This window comes from Borostomias antarcticus (genome assembly GCF_949987555.1).
Source record: "Borostomias antarcticus genome assembly, chromosome: 19".
NCBI lineage: Eukaryota > Metazoa > Chordata > Actinopteri > Stomiiformes > Stomiidae > Borostomias > Borostomias antarcticus.
This window is the reverse complement of record NC_140252.1, coordinates 2,250,837-2,264,835: the sequence shown is the minus strand read 5'-3', so window position 1 is coordinate 2,264,835 and position 13,999 is coordinate 2,250,837. Positions and strand designations below refer to the sequence as shown.

The window sequence follows — 13,999 nt, the reverse complement described above, 5'->3', positions numbered from 1 at the left end:
GTAGAAATACAATGACATTGACATCGACATTCTAAACATATAGGCTATTATGTCACCTATTCCACATTCGGATTTACCTAATTTGGCGATTTCAGGGAAGGGTTGTGTCTACAGAAATCTCATTTGCAGTAAAACTGTACTAGATATGTCCATACAACCACAGTTTTTTTCAGTTCAGACTGTCCTTCACTAATGATCTTCACAGATTTTTTTTAATATCAAAAAATAAGCCCACAGCGCATCAAAATGTTTTACTGTAAACAATACTGTATGCAGCTACTGCAAGTACTTGCTCAATAAATCTCCCATGTCATGAAAAAACGAAGTATTATCATGACATGGTAGATGTAGTGTGACATTTTTTCAGAATTTGAATTGTCCGATTGTCACTCCCTCCCTCCCTCCTTGAGAACAGTCCAGCTGCAGCCGTGCATCTTTTGCAACAGTGCCACCCAGTGAGTAGGAGTAGTAATTGCAGCCATGGAGCAACAAGACATTTTTTCATAATTTTGTCCATGCTTTTCAAGTTTTAATCAGTTTTGAGATGACTAAAGCATAGGACCCTTCTTTTTTATCAACACCTTACCAATTCTTTCATAATTTGGACCATCCTTTTTCAAGTTTTAATCAGTTTTGAGATGACTAAAGCATGGATTCAGATTCGAACTATGAGGGAGTTTTATCAAAACATTGATTCAAAAATAAATAGTAACAATTCATATTAAAATGGCAACAATAAATATTAAAATACACACACACACAAACACAATCATTGCATATTAACATTGAGCATTTTAATAATAATAATAATGAAGGTGTCAATTTCAGTGTCAAGTGGCAGAAGATTCCACTGAAGTTGAGGTCCCAGGGCGTCCCACTCACTGACACACACACACACAAACTCACACACAAATAGACAGACACAGACAGACAGACACACAGACAGATCTCCAGGGCCTCCCAGTCTGACAGACAGGCAGATGCACAAAGACAGACAGATGCACACATAGATAGACAGACAGACAGACAGACAGACAGACAGACAGACTGACAGACAGACAGACAGACAGACAGACAGACAGACAGACAGACAGACAGACAGATGCACACAGACAGACCCACTCACGCACACATAGATAGACAGACAGACAGACAGACAGACAGACAGACAGACTGACAGACAGACAGACAGACAGACAGACAGACAGACAGACAGACAGACAGATGCACACAGACAGACCCACTCACGCACACATACAGACGGACAGATGCACACACACATACAGACAGACAGACGCACACATACAGACAGATGGATACACACAGACAGATGCACACAGACAGATGGACACAGACAGACAGGCAGATGCACACATAAAGACAGACAGATGGACACAGACAAACAGACAGACAGAAAGATGCACACAGAGAAGGCAGACAGATGCACACATACAGACAGATGTACACAGACAGACAGACAGATGCACACATACAGACAGAGATGTACACAGACAGACAGATGTACACATACAGAAAGACAGATGCACACATACAGACAGACAGATGGACACAGATAGAGACAGATGCACACAGACAAACACACAAAGACAGACAGAGACAGATGTACACATACAGACAGATGCATACACACAGACAGATGCACACAGACAGATGGACACAGACAGACAGGCAGATGCACACATAAAGACAGACAGATGGACACAGACCAACAGACAGACAGAAAGATGCACACATACAGACAGATGTACACAGACAGAAAGACAGATGCACACATACAGACAGACAGATGGACACAGATAGAGACAGATGCACACAGACAAACACACAAAGACAGACAGAGACAGATGTACACATACAGACAGATGTACACATACAGACAGGTGTACACAGACCAGTGGAGGCTGGTGACTCAAAAAACTGAGGAAGACAGGAGGAAGAGAGGTGAACCGCCCATGGGCGCCGGGGGGGACTTTCCCTCAGTCAGTTATTATTTTAAATATCAGCTTTAAAGTGGATTTACAGTCAATTGTAGCATATGAACAACTGAATAACACTTTCTTTAACTAGCCTACATGCAGCATTTATTTATCATATTCATGATAAAATATTACAAAACAACAATAAAACATTGTAAGCAATAGTTTTTGTAATGGATTGTACTCTTCTCTAAAGAGAGAAAATAATTGATATTGGTGAGGTGCTGGAGAGGTTAGGTGATATATGACACTGAGGTGTGCTGGCTCTCAAACAGTTTGTTGGCAAATAGATTTGACAACTGGACAATGGAATACGTTGCACAGCAATACAGTATCCAACAGTTCGCTCATGGCTAGCTAGCAATGGTACAGCTATGGGATTAGCTCATTTGGGTTGCTGTCAAAGCTGCCACTGTTGCTATAGCCTACAATTATCAGAACAATATGAACATTCAGTTGAAAGTTTTCCATCCACCCATCCATCACTGGATGAGGAATAAGCACCGCAAAGCGATCAATTCTCACGCAAGCAGGAGCCAGGCTGTGGATTTCTCCGATCCGGTGTTGCGACCCAGTCTCTAGAAATATTTTGGACGAGTTGCCGACAGTTTGCGCCTCCAGCCAATCAGCAGCCTGCCTATGCCGTAGCCTGACTCCAGCCAATCAGCACGCCTGCCTATGCCGTAGCCTGACGTGCACCTCGTAGCTAACTTTACCGGCTATAGCCAGCCAGTGGAACTGTCGTGTTCAGACGGCTCTAGCTCAAAAAGTATTTATGTCAGCTTGGATATTTAGATGGCTAGAATCAAGACAAATAGACAAACAGTTTGATGTATAATATGTCGTATAATACTTTCGGATGTATTATATTATGGAGCTACGAACACACAAAAAGTCTCCAATGGCACAGGGAAGAGAAACACAGACATCAACGCAGACTCAATCGGCCTTCACTGTGGTAAATCTGGAATCTGGAATGTGATTGGACTAACAAAATGTCAATATCTGAATCCTGTTCAGACAGGGCCGGAGTACTGTCCTCCCTTGCGTTAATTTTTCAGCGTTTTGGCCAATCACAAATTAGCAAGAAATAAAGGCATTACATTGATTTAAGAGAAAAGAACCCGCCCTAAGGGAGGCTAGCCTCCCTTACATAGATATCTATCATACCAATCTTGGATTGCTACTACAACACTTCTTGCCACGAAACAATGGTTTGGGTTGGTCTGACATCATCAGAGTGGGCGTGGTCTGTCTTCACAGGGGGTCTATACAGTGAACACACTTGGTAAGTTCAGTGGCATATGCCATTCTATTTCTCAGTGTTAAGGCTGTTAATGGAATTGTAATTTGGTAACAAGTTGTACTACTGGGTCATAATGAAGTAGTCTAACCACAGGGAAAAAGTGTTTCATTTTTATGAAAATAATGATTTATGTCACTGGCCCACATTACCTGAACATGCTAGATATTGTGGGCCAGCATTGTTCAGGTAAAGTGGACCAGCATGGTATGCTTTATTTAGTTATCTTTTATCTATAGGCTAAAGTTAAATCCTAACCTAAACCAAAGTCTAATCCACCATTACCCTAACCTTAATCCTACCCTAATCCTACCCCCTAGCTAGCTAAATGAAATGATCGTTGTAGTCCAAAGGTTAAAGGGTAGGGCTATGGTTAGCTAGAGGAAAAGGTGGTCCAAACAAACAAAAAAGGAAAAGTGGGCGTCAGTCAAGACCAAACAAAATGCAATGGCTGCCAGGAGACCTATGGGGATAAAGAGGACCCCAAAAAAGAAGAGGACTGGGTCAAATGTGTCATGTGCAAGCTCTGGTATCACCGGTCCTGTGCGGAGGAAAACGGACTCTTGATGAAGGAGTTTTCATTTGCAGGGAGTGTTTCCTAAAAATGTAGACTGAATGACAAATAGTCTACTGCAGGAACATTGACAAGAGTGATTGACATAGACCTCCATGATTGAAACAATTTATTTTTTGAACTACACATATTTTTAACTACACATGATATTTTTTAAACCTAAAGGCCTATAGTGCCTAAACATTGAATTACATGATTAATAATTATCTAATAAAAATGTTCATTGTTAATTTTCATGTTAATATCCAGTGAAAATAAATCTTTTCCAGCCAGATTTGTCCTGAAATGCCTGTCCTTAAAATAATTGGGGTATATAACAATTGCAAGTGTTATATCATTGATTAGCTGTTAGCTGCTATGTCAATAAATGAAAAGAAGTCTTGAGCTTCGAGTAACTTTACAGCGCTTAGCTAACTAGCTAGCTACTAGCTACAGTCACTGAGGTCATTTTTAGTCTAATTGTTAATATTTTGTCACAAATCTGGATGATTACATATATGACAACTAGCAATACATATAGGCTGTAGTGGACTCTAATTCCCAGAATACCTGCGGTGCGGTCCTATTTCCCGGGTCCTAATTCTCAGGTCCTATTTCGGCGGCTGCACGGCTGCAGCTGGATACTATTGCCCTCCTTCCCCTCTTTCCCTCCGTCGTGTTGTTGACCTGCAGTTCTATTTTGCCACCACAAGAGGCAGTGGTCCCAGAACACCAAAACAAAAACACTATGACACAGCACATTATCCAGATCCCTGGTGGTATAGTGGATAAAGTGCCTGACTCCCATGTGGAAGGGCAGGAGTTCAAACCCTGGTGTTGGAGACTTTTTGTCACTGGATGTTATAGAAGCTATGGAAAAATGTGGTTACCTGGTGGTGCTATGTAAGTTATTGAATTCATGTGCAGTAATTTAAAGGGGAACGCCGCTGTCATAGCAAGTTTAGCTCAAATGTCGCTTTGTCCTCAATGAAACCGATCCGTACACACCAACATTTAACCGATCTGGGCCTCGTTTCCCAGAGGCATCGTTAAGGCATTGTAGCGCTACGTGCTTCTTAAGAACGTCGTTAGCTCCACCACTAGGTGGCGATGCGTTTCCCAGAACCTTCTCAAGCCAAGGTATACCTTGGCTACGAAGGCTCTGGGAAACAGCTCCACCCAAGGTACATCGTAAATCGCCCTTACGATGTACCTTCCGAAGATACATCGTTAGCCTTCCTTGGAGCCGAAGCGCTGTTTCCCAGAGCCTTCTTAGCCAAGGTATACCACAGCCAAGGGATACGTTACGAAGGGCGGTCGGACCCCATCGTTAGTGTCCCTTGGCGATGCGCTCCGTTCATCCCGTTATAGTTTTAGCTCGATTCGAGCGAAATTGCACTTTGAAAAAGGAGAGTTGCAATACAGCAGCGCACATCTATCTATCCTACCTGCGCGATTCACATCATTAGTGTACACAAAATACAAAGAACTTGAATAATGAACAAAATGTTATGGCGCCTACAGAACACATCATGGAAATGTTGTTTTGACTACTTTTATTGAGGCAAACGACATATAGGGACTATCCATAGCCTAATATAATCAACTCTGTGAACAACAACAACAACAACATTTTCCCATGTAAAGGGATAATCAAGATGACATGGCTTGTCTGGCTGTCATCATATTATGTCAGATAGCGTACCGAAAGATATCCTGGCAAATTGATTCACCCACTTAGACCCACAGTAGGGTAGCCACAGGTGGAATTGATCTCATCAATCAGAGTTCCCTTCTATTTAAGTGTGTCACAAGCAACTCGTGCTTCAGGTAGACATCATGGCTGCATTGCAAAGGATCATTGTGCTCAACCAAAGGAACCAACGGCGACGCCGTCCGCGTAGCGATTTGGTTCATGTGAACCATCACATCCGCCCAAATCTCTGCCCTCTGGATGTCCTCTCGGACCGTGCCATCATAGCCAAGTACCGGCTGCCACGTGCGGAAATCCAGAGCCTGCTGGAGATTGTGCGACCCCACATCACCAGGGCCACCAGGTGCAACTTCGCCCTCAGCCCTGAGGTACAGCTCCTGGCAGCCCTACGGTTCTACGCCGTGGGCAGTTTCCTGGAGGTGGTGGGAGATGGACTGGGGCTGAGTAAGGCTTCGGTGTCTCGGAGCGTGGAGGCTGTCACTAATGTCCTCGTGCGTCATGCGCGGACGCATCTCAGTATGCCGGCGACGAGGGAGGACACACTGGCGCGACACCTGGCGTTCCACGCCGTGGCGGGCATCCCCCAGGTGAGTGGCCTTGTGGATGGGACCCTGATCCCTGTCACCAACCCGTCCATGTGGGACCAGGCCTCCATCTGCCGGAAGGGGTACCCGGCCATAAACACTCAAGTGGTAGTGGACCACAACGGGCTGTTTATGGACGTCGTCGCCAAGTGGCCAGGCAGCACCCACGACAGCTTCATCTGGGCCAACTCGAGTGTGGGACAGAAGGCTGCCAGAGGGGAGTATGGTAGGGGTGTGTTCCTTGGGGACAGTGGCTACCCTCTCCGAACCCACCTCATCACCCCTGTGGCGGATCCCCTGACCCCAGCTGAGCGGGACTTCAACTCCGCCCACGGCCGCACCATGAGCCTGGTGGAGCGCACCATTGGCCGGTGGAAACATCGGTTCCGGTGCATCCATCGGTCTTCAGGGGGGCTGAAGTTAAGACCTGCGAAGTGTTGCGCTGTCATCGTGGTCACAGCAATGCTGCACAACATCCGGGCACGAGCAGGTCTGATGGCGGCGGAGGAGGAGGAGGAGGATGGTGATGATGACGACGGCGGTGACATCCCTCTGCCTGAGCGTGCAGCCCTTTACAACGCGGGTTTCCAGGCCAGGCAGGACCTCATCAACATTTTTGCCTGAACCCCCTCCCCCCTCCCCCCCCCCCAGGTGTGCCTCCATGACCTCGAAGGCTATACCGCCGGGGGGGTAACCCCCCAGCAGGTGCAACCATGCCGGGCAGGCTTCGGGATAGAGGTCCCTCCCATGTGTTGCTACCTTGTCGTGGTGGGAAGGCTTGTGTGTCTCCATGACCATGAAGGCTATACCGGCGGGGGGGGTCACCCCCCCAGCAGGTTCAACCATGCCGGGCAGGTTTCAGGTAGAGGCCAGACGAAAAGCAACACCTGGCCCTCCAGGTTGGGGGTTGGGCGTGGGGCTAACAACCCCACCCCGGAAAATGACAACCTGTTCCAGCATTTACACCAAACACATCTTGAATCTTAAGAATAAAATATGTTTGGACCCAAGTTACTTATTCTCTATTGGTCTTTCTTCTAATGGTGTGTCATACTTTGAAATGTGACTAGCAGAAGATATGCTTTTCCAATGCAGGTAAATGTTAATGATTCTGTGTACCAAGACATTTTTGACTAGTGTATGCTTTCTACTTTGTGGGGACAGTTTGGGGTAGGCCCTTTCCTGTTCCAGCATGCGGTGCCCAGGTGCACAAAGCAAGGTCAATCAAGGCATGGTTGGGTGAGGTTGGTGAGGAAGAACTTGACTGGCCCCATAGAACACCTTTGGGATGAACTATGATGGAGACTGTGAGCTAGGCCCTCTCATCCAACATCAGTGTCTGACCTTAAATGCTTGAATGGATGAATAGCCCAAGATTCTCACAGACACACTCCAGAATATTGTAGAAAGCCTTCCCAGAACAGTGGAGGCTGTTGTAGCTGCACAGGGGGACCAACTCCATACTGATGTCTATTAATTTAGAATGGGATGTCAGGAAAGTTCCTGTAGGTGGAATGTGTAGGTGGCCCAATGCTGTTGTCCTTAGTGTACTTTGCTAACAGATTCCAAGTGTTTAGTGATGTTACAAATGTTTGGTTGTCATATTGGGTGCCTTCTTCCAAAGGTCTACTGTTGTAATGTGGCAAGAAATGACAAATATACAGGAAGAAGGGAATTAGTTTCATATCGTTTGGGAAAGAACATGGGCAGGTTTGTCCTTCAGACAGACACACTTTTGTCCTTCACAGTATGACACATCATTAGAAGTAAGAGCAGTAGAGAATTAGTAACTTGGGTTCAGACATATTTTATTCTTGAGATTCAAGATGTGTTTGGTGTAAATGCTGGAACAGGTTGTCCTTTTCCGGGGTGGGGTTGTTAGCCCCACGCCCAACCCCCAACCTGGAGGGCCAGGTGTTGCTTTTCGTCTGGCCTCTACCTGAAACCTGCCCGGCATGGTTGAACCTGCTGGGGGGTTACCCCCCCGCCGGTATAGCCTTCATGGTCATGGAGACACACAAGCCTTCCCACCACGACAAGGTAGCAACACATAGGAAGGACCTCTACCCCGAAGCCTGCCCGGCATGGTTGCACCTGCTGGGGGGTTACCCCCCCGCCGGTATAGCCTTCACGGTCATGGAGGATGAGTGGTGTGGTGAGTGCATGTGGTGTGAGTGTGCAGTGTAGTGTGGTGGGTGGGTGGGGTGTGGTGAGTGTGTGTAGTGTGAGTATGTAGTGTGGTGGGTGGGTGGGGTGTGGTGAGTGTGTGCAGTGTGCCTCAGGCCTCTGGATCATCTGCAAGGGAGGGGAAATAATTTAGCGACATTGAATGGAATGCATGCAGAATGGGAATAGACAGTGTACAAGATACACACTTAGCCTACCTGGGGTTGGCAAGATGATGGGCATGGAGATGGAGGACCGCTGGAACTGTGCCTCCGCAAGGGCCTGCTTCCTGAGCTGCAGTTCCAGCCTCTCACGCTGGAGCTGCAGCATCTCCCGCCGGTAGCTGGCGGTGGCCGCCAGCTGGTAGCGCTGCAGCTGCAGCCTCTCACGATGGTAGCTGGCGGTGTCCGACTGCAGGTCCCGCTCCACAGTCAGCCTCTGCCTCTCCACCTCCAGGAGCCCCGCACTGCAGTCGCAGAGCACGCCTCCCACACGTGTCTGCGACCTGGCAAGGCCCCCTCGCATCCGTGGGGTGCGGCCGCCCCTCACGGGGGTGGGGGCATCACGGGGGGTGTGGGAGGTGTGGGGAGAGCGCGAGCGCGTGGGGCGCTCGGAGTCTGGGGTGTCCTCTCCAGAGGAGTGGGAGGGTTGGGGTGACTCAGCTGAGCAGTGGGAGGATAGGGGAGACTCAGCTGAGCAGTGGGAGGGGTGGGGTGACCGGATGTTGAAGGGGCCCTCCGCAGCGTCCACATCAATGCCTCCAGTGATGCCTTGGGAGGCTGTGGGGCCGATGATGGCCAGCGCCTTCTCCTCTTCCGGGGTGAGGGGAGGCACGGTGTTCTGGCTACCACCTGTCCTCCCCGCCTCTCGCCGCACCGCTGCACCCCGACTCTTGGCCTGGCTGGCAAAATCTTGCCGCTTCTTCCGGATGACTGTCCACGCCCTGGGTGGGCCGGGAGTGGAAGCAGCCATCTGCGTCGCAATGCTGGTCCAGGCGGCCCTTTTCAGCTGGTTGGCATTGGCGGTGCGGAAGCCACCAAAAGAACCGCCTTCCGCTCCCCCACCTCATCCAGCATGATGGTCATCTCCTCCTTGCTGAAGGGTATCACCCATCTTCTTATCCTCGTTTCTGCCATGTCGCTCAATGTGTTCAATTACCCTTGGTTTTTTATAGACCGCGTGCGCCCACACCGGGTGATAAAGTAAATTAGTCATCGTAACCGCGTGGATTCTAACATGGGAATGCTACTGACACAGGTGCTATTCATATGAGCATTAAACCTTAGTTTGTGTAAAAGTAAATTAGTCATCGTAACCGCGTGGATTCTAACATGGGAATGCTACTGACACAGGTGCTATTCATATGAGCATTAAACCTTAGTTTGTGTGATGATTAAATTGGTGTTCATTTTGCGATCATCACTGCCTATTCATGTATTTTTTCATGCGCTTTCAAGACATCCCAGACGAGGCTTATATGACCCGATCCGATCCATGTTATTGCTGGTATATTAACTTTGATGCAATAGTAGGCTATGCATTGTGACTATCACGCGGACTCGCCTTGACTCTTAGATATATTCGCAGATTAGCTTCGGGAGCAGGACTTCCTTTTTGGTAATATTAGGCTGCAATGACAATGATTTACACAACACGTATTATATTGTCACGTCATTTCAGTGACTTTACGAATGGCCATCGATGTGTGCGGCATCGATTCATTCTTTTTTCAGCACCGCCCCCAGGGACAGCTCCTCTAACGATGTATCTTGGGACGGACCTAACGATGTATCTTCACGCGCACGCTAAGGGATAGTCTGGGAAACACTCGTAGGAAAAACTGTCCCTTCGCCAAGGTATACCTTGAGAAGCGTCGTAGCGCGGAGAAGTTCGGCAAATCTGGGAAATGCGGCCCAGCATGTTATGCTTTATTTAGTTATCTTTTATCTATAGGCTAAAGTTAAATCCTAACCTGAACCAAAGTCTAATCCACCATTACCCTAACCTTAATCCTACCCTAATCCTACCCCCTAGCTAGCTAAATGAAATGATCGTTGTAGTCCAAAGGTTAAAGGGTAGGGCTATGGTTAGCAAGAGGAAAAGGTGGTCCAAACAAACAAAAAAGGAAAAGTGGGCGTCAGTCAAGACCAAACAAAATGCAACGGCTGCCAGGAGACCTATGGGGATAAAGAGTACCCCAAAAAAGAAGAGGACTGGGTCAAATGTGTCATGTGGGAGCTCTGGTATCACCGGTCCTGTGCGGAGGAAAACGGACTCTTGATGAAGGAGTTTTCATTTGCAGGGAGTGTTTCCTAAAAATTTAGACTGAATGACAAATAGTCTACTGCAGGAACATTGACAAGAGTGATTGACATAGACCTCAATGATTTAAACAATTTTTTTTTTTAACTACACATGATATTTTTAACTACACATGATATTTTTTAAACCTAAAGGCCTATAGTGCCTAAACATTGAATTACATGATTAATAATTATCTAATAAAAATGTTCATTGTTAATTTTCATGTTAATATCCAGTGAAAATAAATCTTCTGTTTCTAATTACTGACCTAATTCTCAGGTCCTATTTCGGTGGCTGCACGGCTGCAGCTGGATACTATTGCCCTCCTTCCCCTCTTTCCCTCCGTCGTGTTGTTGACCTGCAGTTCTATGTCGCCACCACAAGAGGCAGTGGTCCCAGAACACAAAAACAAAAACACTATGACACCGCACATTATCCAGATCCCTGGTGGTATAGTGGATAAAGTGCCTGACTCCCATGTGGAAGGGCAGGAGTTCAAACCCTGGTGTTGGAGACTTTTTGTCACTGGATGTTATAGAAGCTATGTAAAAATGTGGTTACCTGGTGGTGCTATGTAAGTTATTGAATTCATGTGCAGTAATTTAAAGGGGAACGCCGCTGTCTTAGCAAGTTTAGCTCAAATGTCGCTTTGTCCTCAATGAAACCGATCCGTACACACCAACATTTAACCGATCCGTGCAGTAGTAAGCTAGCTCCTTTTTCCTCTGTGTGCGCCAGTGTTAATTTCGTTGACGAGAACTATGACGAAAACTATTCGTCAACGACATTTTTTGGGTTATCGTCATGAGACGATAACTAAATAAAAATGAATGTATGATGACAAAAACTATGACTTTATCTATTCACATTTTCGTCAACAAATAAAAACTAGACTAAAATGGTTATGGAGGGACGTATGGGAAAAGTTCAAATCAGAATGTCGAGGTTCGGGATGTGCGCAGTTGGATCATGGATGTATTAATAGAACGAGTTGGATGCAACCTACAGGTAGCCTGTGTGTATTTAGCCTACATTTGAATAGTACCGTTGCTACACCGGCCGGCGGGAAGTCAACTAATAGCATACGACTGCTGCGCCTGAACTGTTCAGTAAATTACCACAGTTCAGAAATGTCTTTGTCAATGTTCGCACACACCGGGAGAAAGAGGAGAGCAGACATCTGGATAAACTTCATATTTGATGCAAAGGAAAACAAAACCATTTGTAAACCGTGTGGGGTTTAAATGACTGGCAAAAATACAACAAACTTAAAGCGACATTTGGAGAACGGTCATCCCGAAATTCACGAGAAGGTAAGCACCCCCCCACCCCCGGCTAACGTTACTGTATTAGCTAAACCCAAGCTGGTGTGTTTCTGAAATACTTCAAATACAATACAAGCTAAAAGAAACCAGTGTTTCACGTAGGTTTGTGGCGGGGGAGAACTGAAGTGTCTGATCATTGCAACGCTAACGTTAGTGGCTAGCTAATGTTAGGCACAGGTTAGCTAGCAACAAGTGGGGCTATGCTTGTGGTGGCTGGCGGGGGTATCTAGCGTTAGCTAGTCTAGGTTAGCTAGCTAAGCAACTACTGCTGCTGTCTAATGTTATACTGTAGCTAGATGGATAAGACACGAAAAGTTAGCTACCTGGCGCCGCCATAGCCCCTCTCCTCCGGTGTGACGTTAGCTAGCCTGTGCCTGATGTTAGCTAGCCTGACTAGCCAACTAGTGCTGACATGATAATGTTATAGCTTGCTATATCAGGCACAAACAAAGTTAGCATCAGACTGGGGGAGAGGAATGCTTCATTATGAAACTGGGCAGCTGTGGCTACAGATGTAGCTTACCACCACCGGTATGACTGTGTCTGAATGAATACTGGACTCTGTAAAGCGCTCTGGGTTTCATGAAGGGCGCTATATAAATCCAACTTGATTGATTGATTGAACTAAGCCTGTTAAATTTGAGTTGTCTAAATCTATGGTAGATTTCGTCGATTAAAATCGTAATGATATTTAGTCAACTAAAACTAGACTAAAACTAAAACAAGTCAGATGACTAAAATATGACTAAAACTAAATGGCATTTTAGTCAAAAGACTATGACTAAAACAAAATCATAATTTGCTGTCAAAATTAACACTAGTGTGCGCACCCCCTTTATAATGGAGGTCTATGGGCCTCTGCTAAAAACTATGATAAACGTGCATTTTCAAGGCAGCCAGCTCATCCTTTGGGTACCCACTGTAGGTCCGCAAGCCTTGTGTTATATTCCGCCTGAGGTCCGCCAACTCGTCCATCGGGTAACTGCTGTAGGTCCGCTAGCCTTGTGTTATCTGGGTTTATCCCTTACCTTTGTCCAGAAACAGAAGTTGAACCAATTGCAGCAAAATAGTTAACGTTACAGGAGTCATCAGTGTAACTTCTTTAGCTACTGACCACTACCATTAATGTTATATGCTGCTGCTAGTTATTGTGAGGTAACTGGATATCCCACTCTTATTGTGCTGGATTAGTATTGGAACTGATGTGTCCAGGCGACAAGACCTATCTTTATTTATCAGACATTATTTCATGTCATTTCAATTCACAGCTATTTCAGTGGCATGACTAGCTTCCGTCCTACCCGTCCTTAACAGAAACAAGCCAGCCACGCACATAGGCCAGGCTGGACCTGGCCTGGTTGAGGACGTGCTGCTTGAAGGGTTGGGCTGAGGTAGGAGGTTCTATCCAGTGGGGCTCCACCCAGGCAGAAAAATGCGCCCACTGTGTTCAATCACATCCGCATTCACGACATAATAAACACGCCACACTTCTGGGGTGCAGCAGTCAAGCTAACAAGTTGATAGACGAAGTGTGAAAAATGTCAGGCCGCGGTAAGGGAGGAAAAGGACTCGGCAAGGGAGGCGCCAAACGCCATCGCAAGGTTCTTCGTGATAACATCCAGGGCATCACCAAGCCTGCGATCCGTCGTCTGGCTCGTCGTGGTGGCGTGAAGCGTATTTCTGGCCTGATCTACGAAGAAACCCGCGGTGTTCTGAAGGTGTTCCTGGAGAACGTCATCCGTGATGCCGTGACCTACACCGAGCACGCCAAGAGAAAGACCGTCACCGCCATGGATGTGGTCTACGCTCTCAAGCGCCAGGGACGCACCCTGTACGGCTTCGGCGGATAAGCGTTTTCTGGATAATTTGTGGTACACCGACCCAACGGCTCTTTTAAGAGCCACCCATATCTACAACTAAAAGCCTTGTCTCTATGTTGAATGCTCAGGTCATGCATAATTGATGTTCATAGTGAATGTAGAATACATTTTATATGAAAGCTCCAGATTAAATATTGAACTGTAAATATTGAACTGTAAGAAGATATTCTAAG

The 13,999-nt window shown here is 46.6% G+C and overlaps 2 protein-coding genes across 2 annotated transcripts; both read left to right on the top strand.

Moving 5' to 3' along the window:
* Positions 1-5,692: 5,692 nt before the first annotated feature.
* Positions 5,693-6,775, top strand: LOC311321562 (putative nuclease HARBI1; the record flags this gene model as incomplete). Its single annotated transcript, XM_084453557.1, has 1 exon — positions 5,693-6,775. One exon carries the CDS (start codon positions 5,693-5,695, stop codon positions 6,773-6,775), a length of 1,083 nt encoding a protein of 360 aa, XP_084309683.1.
* Positions 6,776-13,484: 6,709 nt separating this feature from the next.
* LOC311321716 (histone H4) lies at positions 13,485-13,796 on the top strand (the record flags this gene model as incomplete). Its single annotated transcript, XM_084453720.1, has 1 exon — positions 13,485-13,796. One exon carries the CDS (start codon positions 13,485-13,487, stop codon positions 13,794-13,796), a length of 312 nt encoding a protein of 103 aa, XP_084309846.1.
* Between the last annotated feature and the right edge of the window lie 203 nt (positions 13,797-13,999).